The sequence below is a fragment of the Osmerus mordax genome, chromosome 4, assembly GCF_038355195.1.
Source record: "Osmerus mordax isolate fOsmMor3 chromosome 4, fOsmMor3.pri, whole genome shotgun sequence".
NCBI lineage: Eukaryota > Metazoa > Chordata > Actinopteri > Osmeriformes > Osmeridae > Osmerus > Osmerus mordax.
The window spans coordinates 9,128,975-9,150,996 of record NC_090053.1 but is presented as its reverse complement, the minus strand read 5'-3'; the positions used below and the strand labels follow the sequence as shown (position 1 = coordinate 9,150,996).

Genomic DNA, 22,022 nt, shown 5'->3' with positions numbered 1-22,022 from the left:
TTTCAATAAAACCAAATAAAATACAATTATATTTGTGTGGTCCTTTCTTTTATTTTTTACAATGATTCTCAGAACTTCATCTAAACCAACCTTAGACCCACAAATATCTTTCACAAGCAGGAGCATAGTCTACACTCTAAATATGAATTAATTCTGATTTATAGTATTGCAATCTGTTTATAGGGATGATATTATCCTATGAAACTGATTAACAAGTCAGTTTCATTCAGAATACCTCCATTCACGTAACCCTCTTCTGAATCAGGCGTTTACAGTAAATTAAGGCTTTTTTCCAGAATGGCCTTTCTTCAGATTATTAATGGATTATTAGGCTTCATGTAAACATACTGTAGTTAGTGTTGTTATGGAAGTGCTATTACATCAACTTAACCCTGCACCCCACACCACCCCATATCTGGTTTCATTATAAATACTTATCTTTTCCTATGTAACTTCTATATTGTTAATATGGGTACTACTATATAGTTACATATACATTTTTACATCAGTTATTTAGTTTAGTTTATCTTATTTAGTTTATTTTTATACAGGGACAGTGCACATTAATCAACTTTTCAGTAAAAGTTCCGGTTTTAGCCGGCTAATTTTCAACCGCAGTTATGAGGTGCAATTGATCAAAATTCGGATTTTCATCCATTTCCAATTAAGTAATTTCTCTGTATTTATAATCAATGTGAGCTGCGTTTCCACTGCATGAACTTCACCCTGGATCTAGGAACTTGACCGTGGAACTCATTGTGTTTCCACTGCAGGAGCCAGTGATGAAATTAACTTCTGGGGAGTAAAAAGGAGGATCCATTGAGTTCCTTCTCAGAGGGTGGTACTTTCAAAATACAGGACCCTTTGGGGTGGGGCTGGCAGTGCTGAACATTTCCGATTGGTTGAGTACTCACATTCTGTGTCCACAAACAGGTACAATAATGATCAAAAACATTCTTGCTGCGTCTGAACACACACAGTAAACATTGATAATATCTGCTATTTTTATTAAAATGTTTTCATTCAACTCCAGTGTCTACAAACTAGAAGTTATTTGCTGTACTTTGAATATTTACTTAATGCTCTCAGTGTTATGAGCTGTTATAGAAGCTACTACTGGGGAATCTCCCATGACATAGTACATCATTTAGCCATGCACATGCTAAAGACATGACTCTGTTGTTGGGGAACATAACTTTAAAATATGTATAACATGTTGGTAGTTACAATGCATAAACACTATGTATAATGTTTTACAATGTGTTGTCAGTTCTTTGAGTGTAGTATCAAAATTCAAACAAAAGTTTTTGGACAAAGGTGTTTTTCTCGAAATCATGGCTTTATTGAGATCTTCATGTCAGCACATTTTAAAATACTGTCTAGTAGAAAGAGTCATTGATGCGCCTCATGCTCATGAACCTCATGTTGCCCATGCCTCCCATGCCTCCCATGCCTCCCATCATCTGGTGGAAGTTCCTGTACTCGCCAGGCCTCATGTACCACATTCTGCCTCTGTAGTGGGGCTGCTCGTACATCAGCCAGTGGCCCTCCATCACGTTGCAGGACATGCAGTTGTTCATGCGGTAACGATCCATGATAGAGTCACAGTCGTCCATCATCTCATGCATCTGGCCACCGAAGTTCTCCCTCTCGTAGATCCTCATCCTGTAGCTTCCTCTGTACTGTTATTAGAGAAAGAGGAGTTTTGTTAAGAGACCATAATTTGGTTGAAATTTGAGTGTGATTTAATGCTTTAACATTCGATTTTATCCATAACGAAACAATAATTATGGAGGAAAACCATAAGATTTTATAGAGATAGATCCTTACCATGGGGATCATACGACAGGACCTGATGCTGTCGCTCCAGTTAAACATGCTCATGTAGTCGGCGTACTCGCCCCTCCTCATGAAGTACTGGTTACCCATGTAGTTGGTGCGGTCGTAGACCATGAAGCAACCTCTCTCCACCCTGCAGGAGTGGCAGCGGGACATGTAGGAGGACATGTCGGACATGTCGTTCATACACTCATAGGAACGTCCCATGAAGTTCCTGTCCTCGTAGAAGGTGATCTGAAAGGAAATCAAAATGTAATCAAATTTGGGAACATTTTAAAATATTGGAGGCATGTTCATATTTGAATAATAATTTAAATGTTTTAGTTTTATTGTATAGCTACATTTGTACAGTTCATTTTGTGAGTCCAATATCTAAACTGTTTACTATATGTAATAGCATGTATAAATCGAAGGCAAGTCAGTTACCTTGCTCATCATGTTCATGCCGGTGGAGGTCATTTTGACTCAGTTTTACAGTAGCTGTAGCTACGGGTCCTGCTGTTATTGCCCTTAGTGAGTGCATTTCTGGCTGAAGCCTTCCTTTTTATACCTGACAGCCAGAGGCCCCACTGTACAAACCCCTTGACTCAGCAACATGCTATAGAAACCCATAGATCGCTGAGTGTTGTCCACATTTCCCGTGATGGGTGCCCTCAAAGGACCTTCTAAAGGCTGTTTCTCTTAGAAAACCATCACAAAGCCTTTTATGAAAGCGTTAACAATGAACAGTCACTCTATAGAATCTCTGTGTTATTGTCATCCTCGAGAAGGTCATTTGTCACCCCCTTAGAAATTGTAACTTTGGTTATTGTATAGACAGTTGCTTAGATGATAGTGACATAAAGAAAAAATATATGTTTCAATTGTTTGTGCTGTGATTGAAAAGGTTATGCATCAACCCATTGTTGAAGGTGTCCCCACTTAATGTATTGTTTGCTATGATCCTAAACTTGTCCTCTATGTATCTGTTAGTGAAAAGATAACTTTAGACATGACTGTAGTATGACTGCACATTGTCACCCTTTCAAAAAAGTATTTGTGATGTTGTCCTGTTGGAAAAACAACCAACCATGGATAGTTCCAAACCAGTGCAAAAGTATGTCCGAAAGTCTAGAAATATTTGTTTTATTAATGTTCTGCTCTCCTCTACTCTGCCCTAACATTACTACCCATTACTGAGAGCACATAACAACTGTCAGTGATGCTGTCAGTTAAAACAATTTTACACTGACTTAATGCTACATGAACACCTAAATAATGGATTGGGAAAACCAGCACAGAATTAATTGTTTAACTGATTTTCTATGAAACTGAACAATATATCAACAAACATTAATATTTTGTAGATTGGTATCAAGTATCTATGATGGAATTTTAGGATCAAGAATGTGTACAGTATGTTTATGCAAATGTTGATACCGCATGTTTATGTTCGTAGCATCTGCATTCACAGTATACTTTTGGGGGCCGTTCTTATTACATATATGTAAAGTATACACCATGTAAGAATATGTAGGGCCTGTATTTTGGTTAGAATTGTGGAAACCTATGTGAATACATTCAGTTCAATGGCCATTTTCATGTTGACAAAGAAAACTATGTGTGTGCGCTAGAGCAATAAAAGCCGCACACTGTTCCTGGTTAGTGGTGTAAAAGCACTTGACATGTAATCCATGAGTCCCAGGTTTGGAACCAGACAGGTGCAATCCTTTTTTTGTTCTTCAAAGCTTTTTTTCTACTAGTCCCTTTATTCGTTTGAGTCAGTGTGATACTGGTGAACCGAGGAATTAGGAAAAAAATCAGTTTGCTTTGCAGAATCAAACAAAACACTTTTCATCTCTTGTTTTTTTCATCTGTTATTGTTATTTTTACACTGTGCTTGGCAAACTCCACACACTGTTCCTTGCCACTAACCACCAAAATACTGCTATAGCCATGTACATCTTATCCTTGATTGTCTGGTGAACTTTTTAATTGCACTAGTTGTATGCTTTGAAAAAAGTGTCTGCTAAATGAATAAAATATCAAATGTAAATGCACTTTCACAATATAAACATTACAAAGTACACACCATTATGTCTGTTAATTTTTGGTACTATTTAATTCAAGGAGTCAGGTGGCTGAGCGGTTACGGAATCGGGCTAGTAATCTGAAGGTTTCCAGTTCGATTCCCGGCCGTGTCAAATTACGTTGTGTCCTTGGGCAAGGCACTTCACCCTACTTGCCTTGGGGGGAATGTCCCTGTACTTACTGTAAGTCGCTCTGGATAAGAGCGTCTGCTAAATGACTAAAATGTAAATCTAACAAGTGAATGGATATCTCAGAAATTACTCATGCAAACAAAACTAGAACAAAGAATAATAGTATTCTGACAGAAAGTAGTGTAGTATTATTAGAATAGTTTGAATTAAAGTTACATTGTTAGTATATTATCTTAGATATGAAGGCCTACGTCTCTTTGATGCTTCGATAAAAGCATCTGCTAAATGAACACATTTCACAAAAAATCAAAAGATGCTATAATATAGTTTGAAAACATGAGGGAAGGCCAGTATTTACTATTACTACAAGTACAACTGCTGTTACCAACACAAACTAAAAAAGGAATAAGTGTTGTGTATCTAAAAATTGCTTAACGCACAACTCCCTCTAGTGGAATATATCGAGAGCTTGTAGCCAGGTATTAACAGAAAGCTCAGTGAGATGTTTTCAGTGCTGAAAGGACACAACTAAATATGATGGTAAAAAGGTTCTAATTAAAAGACAACTGAAAAGCTTAACAGTAAAAGTGAGATATTGGGCAATACTTGTCTGGGCTCTCCTGTAAAACCTGATAAAACGCACTTACGCTCCTTTGTCTCCTGTGTCCATGTATTGTTTGGTATTGTTTTTCTGACCACCTGTTTGAACGTTGTCTAGATCTTGAAACTAAAGTCTTATAGAAGGCTATGATGTTCACTACTTGTGGGACCTGCAGTGAGATCTGTACATGCGCACACAGGGAATTAGTTCTTGAAAATCTGATTATAAGTAAAGAAATCACAAATGAACCAAGGATGTAAGTGGCATTTTGTGATAGATAGAAGGGATTTTGAAAGCATGTTACTTGGAACAATCCAGATTTATCAGAGCATCCCATTTTTGTGCAAGTAGTCGAACTAAGTTTTCGTCTCTGTTTCAGTGTGGGAAAGATTAAATGTTCTTGAGTGCAAGGTGCAAGCAGGACTGAATGTGGTTATGGAGCGACATCTTCTGGTTCTGCAGGGTAGGAGTAATTGCACTTAAGGGTTTTGTTCAAATTTCTGCTTTACCATACACTTTCAACATTCACGAATGGAGCGTTAGCTGAACTCCTGCTTGCTTTGTGTTTTTGGAGTGAAAGGATTACGTAATTAAGTAAAACATAGACATGCGTTATAGATTATTTGAAATCAAAATATTTAACAAACCTAGAATATTTTAACGATATGCAATCAAAGGCTACTATACTCTTTAAAACAACACATAATCTAAAAACAGGTGCATGTAAATAGCGTGTGTCCAGATAAATTGTTTATTGAACAACCAACGTCTCCTTTAAGAGCGTGGCGCTGACATTGACGAAATTTCCTGGTTTAGATGAAGCGAGTGCCTCACACTGTTTAGGAACAACAGATAATTCAAAGTGAACATGACGTGTGGGTAGGGTACTTTTGTTTATCTTTAGCCACATCGTGAGACGTAACGGAGGAGCATTACTTTGAATGTTGTAGTTTTTTTCTCCCACCCTTTGGCATAAAGGGATTTTTTGTCCAATGTTTGTACTTGGGCGTGAGCGGGGCGGACCATCGGGGGATTTCATTGCAATACATTGGCAGGTGGGAAAGGGCAAGCGTTGGAATAACCTCTGCGTTGATGAAACTTGGTTACCAATTTCGTTCTGGGTAAGAAACTTTCTAAAGGGGTCCTTGTCATTGAATCCCTATTGGCAAATGAGCAACACGCGTAAAACGTGTTACCAAAATGAAGTGACATATCGTCCTAATTGTGTGATTCGGTGCTGTTTACGTAATATTGGCATATTAAATTACCTACCTATTAACCGAGCATAAGAAATTCTCTAAATGGTTCAAATTTGCGAGTATAGCGAGAACACGCTTCCCATGATAGCGTTTTGTTTACGTGTAAGTGGACACAAGGCATGTCTTTGGATTATTGTACATTAGAGCTAACAATGCAACAGTCGCTTGCTGGCTAGGGCGCTCAGTCTCGGGAGTCGGTTCAAAGGGCTAGTCTTTCAGAAAATAGAAAGCATATCCGCGTTTTCTTGACAGCATGGTGTAAGAAAGTGTTTCTGATATAAGTGATGCAAGTTGACGAAATTGACTAGCCATGTTGCATACTCGTGTAGGACTGTGCCGTTGATTTAAATGATTTATGACAATTTGGTTGGCTTTGGTTGGCTTCTTTGTCACGCATCACGCAGTACCACGTCTTTTCAAATTAAACATCAGTGAAGTCTACTTCCTGATGTTCGGTGGCCAGTGTCATGTGCTTATGCCTGTCAATGATGTAGCTTGACACTAGCTCGATTGAAACCTCACATGGGTTGTTAAACCGTATGCTTATTTGAGGCTTAACAAATCAATGACGATTTTTGTTGTTGCGTTCAACTGTCTCAGTAGATCATACATTAATCTGTCTGGCCTATGCATTGCCAGCGTATAATTCTGTCATGAAAAAGAACATTGTAAAAGTGTGTCAGGTCTGTGTGATCAGTTAGTTGTATTTCAACAGTCCATTAAGGGGTGTTTGTCTTGGCAAGTGTGTGCCCCACCCTAATCAATCCCCAGCTGAATGCTGTCCGTTTTAACGTGTGTGTGTGTGTTTCTGGGAGGTGGGGGTCTTAGATATCTTAGTGCACACCCACACACATACACACATACACACACACACACAAACACTGACTGTGTACACAGTCAGTGTTTTTCTGAGACCGTCTGTGCAGACAAGGCAGAGAGGCTGTGTGCTTCCTGTTCTGCACACCAGAGACTCACTACCTCAGCTCACTGTCAGACCAAACCCACACCACAACCGTCATCTCACACAACCTGAGTGGCTGGCCGCTGAACACCTGCAACCCAACTGTCTGATGGATGGATGGATACATGGGAGAATAAATGGTGGATACTACTACTGGTGGGGACTAGTGGTTGGATAGATTATTTGTTTGTGTCACAACTGACAAGATGGAAGTGAGTGGGTGCAAAATAAGAACCTATTTATCACAATTAGCACTATGACTAACAATAATTATAGTGTTGAGGACCACACTAGGTACGAGTTATGAGACAGTTACATAGTAAAGAAATCTTAAAATACATAAAAGTTTCTAAGATAACCATGCAAACTGGACAGTAAAGCAGACTAAATCAATGTAAAACCTTACCCTAATACATTAGACAGTCATCAAATAGCTTCTTCTAATAAGGATGAAGTTGCAGGCTTTGGCACACTCATTCCATTCCTTCTGATTGATAGAACCTTTTATTTACTTGGTGTTGTGGTAAAAGTTGGCCACAGTTCTATCATGTCCAGAGTTTCACCCACTAAACATCTCTTTATTTATCTCTTAATAATAAATACATATTTAGCTTTATTATCTGCCCAGTTAATGATACAGTCGGTAATATTTCCTACAAAATGATTTATTGTAATCTGGTTATGACTCAACTGAACAAAATTTTTCCAAATCACACTGAAAACCCTACAGTTGTGTTCGCTGTTGGTCCATTTCAGTTTAATCACCTTATAACTATGTGGAGGGCCACAGCGAGTCTTTCTTTACAGCACATCCACACCACCTTGGCTCATAAATATTTACTGGTTCATTGATTTCCTGTACCTTGAATAGTGGGAGTGCCTGTTTGTGTGTTGCACCGTAATTGTTCTCGGTACAGATAACCTTGGTCTTAGGCGACATCTTGGAATACGATTTGTATGGATGATGTGTGTTACTCTAATGTAGCACTTTGTCCCTCCATTTAGAACCTACTTTTGTGGTTGTGTGAGATTTTCTTCCAGTTGCTTAGATTGCTTGGTTGCACGTGCACACACACTCACTTGCGCATACACACACACACACACACACACACACACACACACACACACACACACACACACACACACACACACACACACACACACACACACACACACACACACACACATGTATACACTGCTCATGATTTTGTCACAGTATCATGGCTGAGACTTTGTCAAATGTCACCTATTGGTCCCCTGGTGCGAATAGTCATGTGTCTCTTAAAAAGGTGTGTTTGTGTTAACTGAGCAAACAGGTTTGCGAGCACATGCACACTTTGGGTTTGGTTAACGTAATGGAGGGAGTAAGCTCCCTGATGCGTGTGTTTGAATACTTACATAGGGTGTGTGCGTGTGTGTGACTGGACTGCACAAACAGGTGTTCTGCTGTCTGGGAGTTGTGTGTGTGTGTGTGTATGTGAGTGTGTGAGAGTGCAAATGGTATCAGACCAATATTTGTGTGGTGTGGGCTATTCAAAGTCCACAGGTAAAGGAGTTATCTTGCTTGATTGACGACCCACCCACAGGGCAGCCCCTCTCTTGGTAATTTGATGGACTGCCACAGTACAGCATCACGGCCAAGGCATCATTACCACTCCGCTGTCCCCTCCGTCCCTGTCTCTGCAAGAACAGCACCCTGGAGGCTTCTTGTGGTCCCAGAACTCACATAACAGATGTTAACTTCGCTGGTCTTTTGTGCTCAAGGACAGATTGGTCTGGTAGCCTAGAGGCAGTGGCCCTGTTGAAAAGGACAGTCACAAACGTGTTCATTTTCACTCCTATCCCGAGGCTGTCACCAGATCCAGTAAATTGGGCTGATACAAAGTGATGGTAGCTTAACTTTCAACATTAGGTGAAATAGATGTGTTTTTTTCATAGTGCTTGCTAATTATTATCCATACATACATTAAATGAAGAGAGAGGAGAGAGAGCTCATGTTGCAGGAACGTCAGGAGCAGCACAAAACAAACATTGTCAAAGATATCCTGGACTATCCTTGAATTTCAGCTAAAAGACTGTTCAGGCTCTACTTTATTCATGCCTTCAGCCTTACTCTGCTCAAGCTTCTCAATTGCCAGGGTATTAAGACACTGTTGATATGATTTGTTTATCTGTGCTCTGCCTTGGAATATGAATGGACTTAGTGCCATATCTATTACTACCTATCTATTACTATCCGTCAAGTCCTTCATACAATCCTTCATATATTGTTTTTATTACTGTTGCTTGCTTTTTTCCACAGGTACACTTGCACTTATAGCGGTTCATGTTGTTTAATTGTAACTTGTTTAACTACATGCTCTTATGGTTCTTCCCTTTGGCACTTACTTTGGTTGTTCACAATGTGTGCTTCATGTTTTGGCTACTCGCGATGTTTTTTTGGCTATCTCGTTGTTATGATCAGTGACCTATGCACTTTGTAAAGCTCTCTCTTGGAAGTCGCTTTGGATAAAAGCGTCTGCTAAATGAATAAATGTAAATGTAAATACAGCATCAGCGTTCTTTACACAGGACAGATGGGGACACAGACATGAAGCTCAAAAGCTACAGTACGGTATAAGTGGATGTGATGGCATGTAGGTAGGCAAGCAATTACAAAGCAACCAAAGCTTTTAGCACATTGTTGGGAATTGATTCAAACAGTAAAGTCGTATTTGTGAAGATTGAACCTAAGTAGTGGAAGACATTTCTGGTCAAATCTGCTCTTCATCAACAAGGAACCCTGAGGACCCTTGTTCTGTAGCCTACCACAAGCCCTCCCCCATGTTTGCTGGAGATGATGATTGTTGTGTTTACCTTGTCATGCAAGGAGAAGAGTTCTATAGGAGCAACCACACAAGATGGCCTTTAGTGTGAGACGATCAAATATACTTTTTTACATTTCAGTTTCAAATAAATTATAGATTATATATATATACTTTCGAAATGTTTCTACCTTTTATATCTAAGGGGTTATTCAAGGTTTCTCTCTCTGGAGGCTGTCACTGTATTTTTCATTATCAGCTATTTGTTATTTGGAGCGCAATGAGGTGATGAAGCCGTTATTTAGGTGTCCGCGGGTTGGAAATACAACACATGGAAGTTTCTTAAATTAACCTACAGATCGAAAAAAAAAAAAACAATTGTTACCCTGAGAAGTAAATGTAGGTAGGGCATAGGAAAGCATTGGAGAATATCACAATAGATTAAAAGATTTCCTTCACTGCAACATTGATGTCTCATCAAACTGAGAGCAACTCCTCATCCTCTTGTCCTCTCATCCCCTCTCTTAATGAAAGATGGCCTTTCAGACCTCTTCATGAAGCTGTGGTGCGTGTCTGCCATGTCGTGTCTCTCTCTCTCTCCCTTTCTTTCTTCCCCTCCTTTTAAATAAACCCTGTTCCCCTCGTTTATTTTCCCTCTCTTCCATCACTGGCTTTGTTCCTTTTTTCTTACCAATTCTCCTGCCTTAATCTCTATCTCTGTCTCTCTCTCTGTCTCTTTATTCTCTCGCTTTCACTCTCTTTTTCTCTCTTTCTTTCACTACCTCTCTCTCTCTTGTTGCTAACACTCTATGGGGGCACAAACTGGTTGTCCAGCATGCTGGCTAGCTGACCCAAATACAGCCCGAAAAAAACATTTGGCGGGGGCGGCCCAACCCCAAGAGCAGCGCCCATCCCTACCCCTCCTCTCCATCCCTCCATCTCCTCCCCTGCCACCCTTTCCCTCCATCCCTCCCCCTCTTCCCAAAACACGCGCGCACACACCAGTAGCAAGCTAAGTCAGCCTTGCACATTCCACTATGTCTATACTGCACTGTCAGAGCAAGCTTGGACAGCATGTATTGCCAGATATATTGGTCTTAGACAAAGCATGGGTTTCAACATCAAAAAACCAAGGTAGGATGTTGCCGGGTCCGCTGATCTTTTTGCTATTTTTATGAAGTTGTATGCTCCAGTAGACCAGTTACTAGTGTATTGTTGGGTAACAATTTGCCTACTAAACTAGGCTACTAAAAGCTTTAGTTGACAAGAGTTGGAACACTGTTTTGCTTGGTTGGTTGTGTCTGACTTTTCACAATAGAATGCTGTTGAGCTTTCCGCTGGGGTCTTGTAGGTGTCATGGATTTTATTTTTTTATTGTTTACTGGAATGTAAGGGTTGTTAGGGATGAAAATGAAGCTATTTAACCTGATGTTACTTGAATAATGTTACTGCGATCAATTTGGATTCTCTGTAGATGTGGAACAGTTGTTATCACAAGTTAATTTCCAAGTAGGTTCACTGTTTGGCATCTCATTGTTGAGTGCTGGGTTTTATTTTCTCCTGTTAGAGATGGAGAGGAGTGCTGTCATGCAGCTTTGAATGTTTCTGGATGAGTCATTAAGCCACTGAGGCCTCACTCCTCATGGCTGTGTTAGAATGTGCTGTATAATGGAAGAGACTCACATCTCAAGTTTCACTGCTTGCTCATTAAGATGAGGATCACATACATTTCAAAATTTTCGCCTTGAATTTATGATATGAAATACATTTCTTTTTTTCCAAGTAACTGGTATCCTCAACTTTCTCTCCTTAACTTTCTCTCCTTATCTCTATCCACTGCAATCCCCAACTTCAAACAAACCACATCGGATTTTATACTGTGTGTTTCCTAATTGCGTTCTCTTGTTTTATTTCTGTCTTTGCAGGGATGCCATACATCATGTTAAGATAAGGACCAAGAACACTGTGTTAACCATGCTAAAGCGTTTGGACAAAATCCGTTTCCGAGGCCAGCGTAGGGACGAGTTCCTGGATCTGGCCGAGTCGCCCAACACGTCCGACAATGAATGTAGCGATGAGGTGGTGATGAAGCCTCGGGCCTCCAGCAAGGACGCGGAGGAGCTGAGAGACCCTGTGAGTGCAGCCTCACTTTGCAGCCAGCTCCCACAAACCGAACCTCAAGTAGGATACTTTTTCTTGATTAAATTATCATTTTTAGCTGCCATTACCAGCTCTGTAGCTCGGTTGGTTGGATGATTCATGCTCGAACATGGTCGCAGCTATTGCAAATTCACGCTTGTTACATTAAACATGGTAGAACTCAAAGAGAAACTTCATAGATCCCTGCATGATCTCAAGCCAAACTAACCAGAATTTTTACAATAACTGGAATATTTTAGCCATCTCCATCTCAAATTGCAGTACTTGTCGTTCCCTATAGCTCCTCATTTCTAACACCATCCAAGCAGAATTCACTCCAAACCTTCTAGAACCTTCCTCATTAAAGTCCACTCACTCCTGAGGTCCGACAGGCCTGTATCTGGAGGAATTTCGCCAAAGCGTCATTCCTTTTGATATTCTGCGTTTCTGTTTATTCAAGCTATTTCCTGTTGCTCCAGTCCTCTCAGACGAGGATGAGGAGATAGACCTCCAACGGCTGTCTGCGTCACTGGCTCCCATGCAGCAGCTTAGACCGAACACACGTCTGCCAAAGCCTTACCAGTTCTCACTTCTTGATACGTTCCCAGGACAACTGTTTGTTTGTTTGTTTATTTATTGAACTGTGTTCTCTTTTTAGTCTTCTCCTCAATGGTGCTTAGATCTGTCCACTGTAAATTGCTAAGATTCAGTACTCTTGCCTAACTGATAAGCAGTTCGGCCCAAGAGCTTAAGTAGATCTTGAACTGCTGTCTAAAAATGTTATGACTCTTTTCAAAACATATTATTCCTACCCCTGACCGAGTGGAAGTCTTGTCAATACCACCCCCTGGATACTGTGTGTCCTTGACTATCACTGAAGTCTGTGGTGAAATACCCAGATTTTGCAACCAACTCAATCACCCTTTGCGGATAAGAGCTCATCCAAATATATATTTTATGTATTATTTTTTATTTTTTTACCCAGTTCCAAGTGAACATCAGTAATTATATAGTAAAATATTTTACAATTATTCATTTTGAGTGAAAACAGTGATAGAGCCAGCTGGGCAGTGAAACATGAACTAACATTTATTAATGTCAGGGTAGCTGCTGTTAAACTATAAGACTCCTAAGACCCCCTCTTCAGAGAAGTAGCCGTTTCAGATCTGGTAAGCTGTCGCTCTGAGTGTTGTGCAATGTGGGCTAAAGGAGCCAGGCCACGTGATGAAAGGCGAGCTGTGGTAGACTGTTCTGGGGTTATTCCAGTTCAGTCACTGTTCACACCAACCTGTATCACACCAGCCTTCTTCACCCTACAAGTCAGTGTGGGTTCATGTTCAGGTTCATTTAAGATGATTGTTGGTTTCGACATGGTCGTTTCAGAAGGAACCAATTTGAACAGTGGTGAAAACCATCGTAAGTACCGAGACCTACTCAGAACGCTTGAGAAATACAGACTCTTTATCGGGTGGTTGTCAGCTTTACATCTATTTCTTATCTTTAACACGGGAAATGTTGCAACTCTTCAGACACACCCAAGATCAATTCCAGTTCAGCGAGTTTGAGGCTATTGTTTGAGGCTCCTATCTATGACAGTGCGAGAACAGTTTCTCTGTTTTCTGGGGGGTAGGTGGGTGGGTGGGTGGAGCCCTGTTTTGATCTTGTTCCCATAGTAACAAGAGAACGATAGTCTAGTGCTGTTGTCTCTCTGGTTCTCTGTTGCTCTCACTTCCGTCCTTCATGAGGTCTTCATCCAGCACCAGTTGTCCACCAGGATTTACCATCATCACAGTCATACTCTGTTATTTACAACTTTGACGCACATATTTATAATGATAGCAAATCTAATTTATAGTAGGATAACAAATGTAATTTGCTTTAATTGGGAATATCTAATTGACACTAACAAAGTCAGTCAAATAATGTGGATTTGTTATTATGCAACTGGTCAGTTCTAAACCCCTCCCCTACCTTATCTTATCAAGTATGTCTGTGGGTTGTACTGCATGCCACTGTTTGTTATGATTGTAGTAGCCTATCCAAGATGAGATTTTTTGTTTTTAAATTATTCGTCTTCAAATGCCACCATTGAAATCGGAATGCGCAGTTCACCCCTTGCTTTTGGAAACGTGTCCTGAAAGAGCACAAATAAAAAAACAAAAAACGCAAGGCCGGTAACAGCAACACAACACAGCTATCTGAGATCATAGTTTTGCTCATTAGCAACGGAGACCTTGTGACCCGAGCTTGGCTTGTGATGTCTGTTTCTCTCCAGTTCCCTTTCCTCATCACTGCGGAGGTTACTGCAGCTCAGGGCACAGATGTTGTTCCCTCAATCACTGTCTCTGAGGTAACCCTGTCCTGGCTGCTGAAGGGAGATTTTCTATAGAGAGTAACATTAAACCATTCAGATGGTTTCTTCCCTGCGCCTTTCCTCACCTCCTCCTTGCGTTCTTTTCTTTTTTATTCTCTCCTCCTCTCCTCTCTGAGCAGTTTTATCCTTTTTTTTTTCTCACGCTCGGCTCACTTTCATCCACCTTGCTGCCAGCTAGCATCTTTGTGTTATCCAAATGTTATCACTTGTCTCGAACCCTCTCTCTGTCTCTATCTTTCCCCTTTTCTCTCTCGTTTCTGTTTCTTTCCCTCTGAAACTATCCCACCCTATCCCACTTTCTTTCTGCTTCTCTCTCCCTCTCTCTCTTCCCATCTCTCCCCACCCCCCCCTCTCTCTGTATCCTTCCCTTCCTTTCCTCGCCTCATGCCCCGCTTCACGGTGCAGATGACAGTCAGAATACAGGATTAGGATGCTGCAGGTTTTTTGGGCTTGGCTGCTGCCTGGTGTTGGGAAACAAGTCTGGATGAAGTGGAGGATACCACACTCTGCCTGCCCGCATTTCTCTCCGTTTCCACACTCGTGCGTGAGTGTGGGGATATGCGGTCATGTAGGAGCTTGTTATTAGTTGGTGTTGTGTTGTATGTGCTTGGGCCTGTTTGTGTCATTTCTGTGTTTGTTTGTTGGTGTTTCTGTGTCAGCTTCCACTCTTTCTTTGCTCTCTCTCTCTTTCTCTCAGATTTCTATTAGTGATGCCTTATTTTAGTGTTTGTATGATGAGCACTTTGAACTGTTGCTCATGTGTACTGTCTGTGTGTGTGCGTGTGTCTATGTATGTGTGTGTCTCCTTGCATCAGGCTGGTCCGGGGACTCTTGCGATGGCCGCCGCCATCCAGGACTTTCAGAGGACGGAGGCCGACCGTCTCAACGAAGTTAAAGGCCACCTAGAAATTGCCTTACTAGAAAAGCACTTCTTACGTGAGTACCGGATATAATGCTCCTTTTAGCGATTAAAGGCTACGAAATGTTGTTAAATAGTGTATTAATTGTGTGCATGTTGTTTATTGACCCAAGTTTAAAATTGCGCTTCGGCTTCACAAAGGTGCCTCCGTTAACATGAATTAGTTTGGGTGTCGGATGGACACGGTAACTTTTCCCTTCAGTGAGGGGAAACTCCAGCCTGAGATGATAAGAGCAGTGTGTTGGCCGTGTTAGTGTGTTACTCAGTCATTTAAAGGTTGCTGCTTCTAAGAGAATGTGTAAAACTGGGTGAGCTCACTCTTGTGTGTGTGTGTGTACATTTAATGAATCTCACTCAGAGCCTCTGCTTGGCCAGGAGATGAGCAGCTCATCTGGCCCCTTGTGTCTGGTGATGTGGAGGGTTGGGATTGTGGGATTAGATCGGACTGTCTCATATCCACTTCTCTGGCTGATGCACAGTCGTGTTATTAGTGCACGGTATTCTAAAACTGTAGTCGAGGAATTGTTGTCGATTCACGCTGCCTGAGATGTGCTTACTCAGCGACGTGGCAGAACAAAGAACTCTGTCCACTTCTGATCCTTGACCTGCTGCTATACTTTCCATGCACTGCAAAATGAATCAAATGTAAACGGTGCATAATAGAAAGTGCAGAAGATAATCAAAGATCGGAGGTGCACAGTACAAAACATGCACCATATGAGTTTGATCTCGCATTTGCTTGGAAACGTGTTTCAGTCATTTCCTTGTGCTAGCTCAGTGGTTGTCCTTGTTGTCAGGGGACTGGTGGGATCTGGCCTCCCAGTCGCCACTCACGTCCCTCGGGGTCCATCTGAAGCGGGGTCAGCAGTATGGTCTGGTCTTTAGGTCAGAATCCAACCACCTCTGTCTGCCACCAAAGGGAATCGGATAAAGTGGTCTGTAGTCTGTGGTCCATATGAGGTGCAAGGCAGGCCTAGTTTCTGTTGTATGGAATTGTGTGGCAAAAACAAAGATTGAAAGCTTAATTGTATACGGTTATTTCTAGTTGGCTGAGGTGGGGAGTGTGGGGGTGGTGGAGTGTGGGTTGTAAACTTACAGGCAAGAAGCAATGCGATAAAGAACTGAGAAACATAAAACATTTAATGCTGCTGAGCCTGTTCAACAGTCCATGATATAGGGAACACAGTGATTTCCCAGGTTGGATGTAAATCCACTGTCTGGAAGAGGGAATCCTGACTCCCTGAGAGACTGGTGAGGAGACAGGTGATTGGGCGAATAAGGAGCTTTGTGCTCCTTAGTCTGTTGTGATGAGTCAGAGAGACCTGCAGTGCAGAGCTGAGTCGGGTGTGGGGGGGGGGGGATTTGAGGTCTTGCATTGCACTGTGTTGGCAGACCTCTGCTTATCCCAGTGACCTAGACTTTGTTTCAATTAGCGTGCCCGCAGGCGCTCTGGATTAGCCTGCAGCGCGGGGAAGACCTGCGTAGGTCCGCGTGAGTCCGCGTATGACGAGAACGAGAGGGTATTTGAACGCTCGCGCAGACTGGTGATGCATGTTTTCTCCATTTTCTGTACTTTCATCGAAAGGCTCATGGTTGCCTAAGCTACACTTGCAGACTTAGTCATGTGTCAAGATTTATTATGTAAATACACAGTTAAAACCCTACCACATACGCCCTCACGTAGACACCCACACACAAACACACTCCTGCACACACAGTCATGTGTTCATCCACATGCTCCAGCTGCTTCTCTGATCGATGGAAGGCAATCTGGCCCGTGGTCAATACGATTGTAAAACAGACAGTACGCTGCATAACATGTTATTACCCGACCACACTGCTGTGGATGTTCGCATCTCACACCAGAATGTTGGTTTGTTGTTACAGGAAGCCCACAGACGGCAATATCCTCACGCTTGCTGTCCTGCATCATTCTGCCTTATGAGCCTCAGCGGCTTGGCTTTGGTCGTGCTGACCGTCTGAGCAGCTCCAGCTGTGCTGCTCGTCAGCTGAGGGAGCGGCGGGAAAGTGTCTGAATACGCCGTCCTCGACCCGGTCGGAGCCGTGAGGCGGCTTGTCGTTTCCTCTAGCGCTACCCGTTCTTCAGGTGCTTAAACTCTGTGGTGATTTCACTGTACGTACACACACACACACACGAGGAAACGAGTGCATGCGTTCGTCTTCCAAATCTGCTCGTGTGCACCGCGAGTACACCAAAGGTCAACGGGGGACCTTCCGATCACAGCTGCAACAAAAAGCAACGGGTTATTATTAGCCTGAGGCCTTACATAAGCCTCCCCACACGACCCAACCACAAGAAAGCCAGGTATTGATTGGACAGCTTGGTGTCACTGGGATGACCTGCCCGCGACGGACACAGCAGAAGGAAGCGTTGTGTGTGTCCCTGGACTGCTTGTTCCGGAGTCTTCCCTAGGAGTGTTCACGGTGTCCTGTCCTTTTGACTTTTTATCCACATATTTAGTTACGTCGGTTGGAATCACACTGGGTTTTCATACTGGGCTACTGTTTGGTTTGGTGATGTATGGTCTGTGATAGCCAGGGCACCTACGCTGTTGGCATTTCCTTAAAGGGCCTTCATAATTTACATACATTTATCAATTTTGCAGACGCTTTTAGCCAAACGACATACACATGCATAAAGATAGCACCGCAGAATATCAAAGATAAAAAATGCAGCGCTGTCGTCAGAGTCCAGGAACGGTCTGTTCTAATCTTGATATGACCTACTACTAAGACGTTTGGTGGCTTGTCTACTGATGGGTGTCGAGTGTCTTGCGTAAACGGTAGCCTCCTACAAGCACCATCTTGCTCCATTCAAGATAGCATAGTTGTACGTTTTATTGTGTGTTTGGGAAGTTTGTGTGGATAGTCATGCATAGGCCACTACTAATTTAGCAAGTTCCTAACGTACCTACACTTTTCCTTTGTACGAGCGTCTGAAAGTAAATTGCACACACTCATACAATTGCTCAACCAAACTAAGTATAAAATACTAATTAGTACCCTCCTAGTACTTTAGTGTCTACTAATTAGTACCCTTCTAGTACTTTAGTGTCTTAAGAAGGGGTAGTAGTCGAATTGAGAAAAAAAAAAAATGTTTAGACTAAGTTTACAACCCCAGGCTTTTGAGGCCCTTTCAGTAGGATAAATCTGTAACTCATGTGGAAGCGGAGGGTCTAACACAGCTATCCTGCTCTGCCCTGTCGCTGGAGCAAACCGGTTTTGGGTGGTGTCCAGGTGCATGTGGCTCAGAGCCTGACAAGAAGCAAGGGTAAAGAACACCTGATGTTTGTTCCTGGATGACTTCGCGCCGAGATACCAGAGGAATCTCCTTTACGTCAGCTGACTGGCTGGCTGTTTAATGACCGTGATGGAAAACTGCTCAGGGGGAAGGACGGAAATAGACGTTGACAGGCTTAATGTATTCATTCAGACAGGGATGCTGGTGAGATGGGTTTTTAATGGGTCCTGTGATCTTCCTGAATGTACTCGTAATTATATCACATTAAATATTTATCAGGCTATAAAGCCATTGCTCACAATTTGCCTTGTCATTGGCCACTGTTGTGATAAACAATTTCATAGACCGGACTATCTGACCAAAGCTCTGTACAGTACATCTCCGCTGCTCTAAATAGCTTGTCACGCCCTCTCTTGGAATGTCAAAAACACCTTTAGATTAGTACTGAACTTGTCACACATAACGACAAAGCACCGCCCACCAATCAGGTTCTTGATGATTTTCAAACTGTGGCTGTGGTAAACCAGCTACCCCAGCACTGTGTTGGAAACGCTGTTTGTACAGTATTGTTCCAAGCAGCAAGTTTTCCATAACCCCTTAGAGCAACAAAAAGTTGTGCGGTCGACTTTCTCCTGCTGCCTGTCTGCTACGGACAAGATTTAATTGGAAAATTTCATATTTTATGTAGCATGTAAATACAACTTTCAGTACTTCAGTTTTCAATGCCATATATGTATATATATACACACCGAGAGAGAGAGATATTGATTGATTGCAGTAAGCTTTTACGACATTCCAGTTGCAGTGCAGTCTAAAGAAAATTACATTCATGAGGGATATCGACAGCCTAATGTTAATACCTCATATAGTTTAAGAGGTTTTTCATCAGCTGTTTTAGACCTAAGAAATATTTCAACTTGTAGTCTGATTATCTTGTTCACCGAGTCGAGCGTTAACAGTGAGTATTCATACCCTTGGAATAGCTGGAAGGCCTTTTTCTTCTCGCACACAAAAACCTGAAGTGTGCCTTTCTTCTGCTTCAGAGCCAATCACACTCCGGCCCCATATGAGGAAGTCCCCCCAACGGTACGATCCCTACAGCTGAGTGAATAGTGAATAGGCCTGCTTGTACCACTGTTCCCAGCCATGTCCTCAGGCTTGGGAAGCCATGCGTGTGATGGGAGTCTGCTAGCCGGCCTGTGCATGGTCAAACCAAGGCCTCTATGCTAATGTTCGAGCTTACATAAGTATCTGGGACGTCAGTTTGTTGCTCCCCATGCCCCAGCAGAGTCCCTCTGCCAGGACAGCATACAGTATATGTTGTCCATTCAGAAAAAGCAATCAGTCATGGCGTTGGATAGAAAATGCTGGGGGCCCTCAAGCTATCCAGGTCATAGCTAGTGATGTCAGATGAGAATTGGAGGCTTAGAACAAAAAGGGGGAGGTGGTTGTAATTCAGGGATCAAGTAGGGTTGATCAGATATTACCTGTCAAATACCTTGCCGGACGCAATTTTTATCCTGATAAACAACCGTAGCTGGACGTTTTAGTGCTGGTGTGAATGACTGAATCCGTGCCCACCCCCCCCCCCACCCCCCATTCCTCCCAGCAAAATGACTAGGTAGGCCTAAAAAAAAAACATATGAATCTGATTGAATGTTTTTGTTTTCTGATTTGTTTTGCGAAGGTTTTCTGACATCGCTTTCTCATAGAGACACAGCATTAGGTTTGTGTACAGGTGTGTGTGCGAGTGTGTTTGTGAAGGCCCACAGGCATGCACGCACAATTGTTCTGTTGTGACTTTGGGGAACAGGATGTGGTTGAGTTTGTTGCAATGGCTCGATCCAGATGAGCGGTTGCTACAGGAAACAAAATATGAGATGGAGGTGCTTGGTGGTGAGAGCACACTTCCTGCTGTGCTTGAGTCACCCTGTCCAGGCGTCTAAATTAAGAACTATCACCTACTTACTGGAGCTCCTTGGTTTGGGGAGCTGCTGGCTTGGTGAGGGGACAGGTGGAAATTGCGGTAAGCAACAGGGCTTTGGAGCCCTCCTGTCTTGTCTGATTCATCCCCTCCTATCACTTACAATCACTCTTTCCCCTCTCCTCTCTGTGTCTATATCTCTCTCTGATGATGAGGAGGATATTGGTTTCAGGAGTGGAGATTGCTCCTTTCTGAAAATCTGATTCAATATATCACAATGACGGATGGGGAGAAGGCAGTTATCTCTGAAAGGCTGGTTATGTGCTGTTTTCACCGTTTGGATGCTTACATTGTCACCCCAAAAACATTTTCTAGGCTTTTAGCCATCGTTTTGTGCAGAGTCACAATGAGCTGATACAGGCTACATCTTCACCGTGCCCCATCTTTCTGAAGACCCCACCAGCCAAGTCGGGGCAAATCACTGCACAATGGTGCTAAGTGCATCTGTGATCCTGGGCCCTAGTGGTGCGATGACATCACAGACAATGAAGAATTGACAGTTACCTCACTGAACATCCTATCTGATTCAACTGGGTGCTCTGGGACTGGGGGTGTGATTCATATTTACGGCCTGTTATACTGTAGTTCAGCCTTGGACGTCTGTGTGTTATAGGTTGCTAAGATGACACTGTCCCCAGTCAGGCTGTTGTTGTTGTGTTTCTTTTTACTTTTCTTCTGATGTGTGTTACTGCTACGGATGCCCAATTCCCAGTGTCTTTGGTTAAAAGATAATGGAATTTTACACCTAGATAAAATATACAGAAATTAAAATGTCAGTACTTGTATGTATATACAGTATCTGGTGGTCTAGTGATAAGGTTAATTAGGGGAAATGTCCTCTGCGCAGTGTAAACTAAATGTCACAAATTGAGGGAGAACTCTCTGTTTTTGACATAAACAGGACAGCTAGTTATTTATATAAAGAGCTAGCTAGCACTGAAAGGGCTTATATTAGCTTTGAGAGAGCAGCTACCACTGTTGAAGAATGTTGGTTAGCATTTGCTAGGCTAACAGAAGGGCTATTATCCTTCGGTATAGTACCTTCGGTGGTAGGAAGGGAAGCTGTTGGCCATGTGGGTTGTGGAACTTCCTTACATAAATGCTAACTAGTGGGTGTACTGAATACTCATAAGTGACTGAAACTGGAAATTATGTACCGGTAGGTTAGGTGAGGATGATGCACTCTTGAAATTCATGGGGAATTGCCATGTATGCTACAATCCTTGCAACTAAACTGGAAACTCCTTCCAAACATTTTTATAGATATTCTTCAGAATGTAGAGAAGTAGAAAGTTTAATCAATTCTACCTTGAATTCATAGTTAATTTACTCCTTATATTGTACAATTGTTGCAGTTTAGTTATGGAGACGTTATTCGAAGAGCAAGGTCACTTCCTATAAGACCCACACTCAAACATGCTACACAGGATGTTTTCCTGTGAGTAATCACTCAGTTTTAAGCCTCTCTGGTAGCTAGCGTGCCCAAGCTTGTCTGGCACCAGGCTCCCAGAAGCACCTGACCTGTCAGGAATGAGAAATGGGTTTAAACTCAATCAAGTGTTTTTTTGTTTTGTATTTCTTTTATGTTGTAATTTCACTCCATTATCTAAATGAAATGTAAAAGTTTTCACCAATTTGATGGCTACTAATCAAAAGTTCAATACATGTATAAGGAATTA

General features: G+C 42.1%; 2 protein-coding genes across 5 annotated transcripts in view; one reads left to right on the top strand and one right to left on the bottom strand.

The window, feature by feature from the left end:
- Positions 1-1,379: 1,379 nt before the first annotated feature.
- On the bottom strand, positions 1,380-2,298 carry LOC136941650 (gamma-crystallin M2-like). The gene is made up of 3 exons (XM_067234191.1): positions 2,266-2,298; positions 1,831-2,073; positions 1,380-1,682 (listed from the first exon to the last, which is right to left on the bottom strand). The coding sequence occupies exons 1-3, from the start codon at positions 2,296-2,298 to the stop codon at positions 1,380-1,382; spliced, it is 579 nt and encodes a 192-aa protein (XP_067090292.1).
- A 3,200-nt stretch (positions 2,299-5,498) lies between these two features.
- The window catches only part of LOC136942030 (GRAM domain-containing protein 4-like), a 33,440-nt gene continuing 16,916 nt past the window's right edge, over positions 5,499-22,022 (top strand). Inside the window, exons 1-4 of one of the 4 annotated variants that reach the window (XM_067234766.1) lie at positions 5,499-5,762; positions 11,591-11,798; positions 14,080-14,154; positions 14,994-15,114. In XM_067234766.1, the coding sequence (XP_067090867.1) occupies positions 5,734-5,762; positions 11,591-11,798; positions 14,080-14,154; positions 14,994-15,114 (433 nt within the window). In that variant the 5' untranslated portion in view covers positions 5,499-5,733. Of the gene's footprint in view, positions 5,763-11,590; positions 11,847-14,079; positions 14,155-14,993; positions 15,115-22,022 lie in introns of all 4 variants that reach the window. The other 3 variants (XM_067234765.1, XM_067234768.1, XM_067234767.1) reach the window with 3 other exon arrangements.

Bases quoted from the DNA above. Each gene is read 5' to 3' on its own strand.
- LOC136941650 (XM_067234191.1), bottom strand. From the start codon at position 2,298: ATGACCTCCACCGGCATGAACATGATGAGCAAG. The intron at 2,074-2,265 runs GTAACTGACTTG...ATTTCCTTTCAG, and splicing joins GCATGAACATGATGAGCAAG to ATCACCTTCTACGAGGACAG. The intron at 1,683-1,830 runs GTAAGGATCTAT...CTCTAATAACAG, and splicing joins CCTGTCGTATGATCCCCATG to TACAGAGGAAGCTACAGGAT.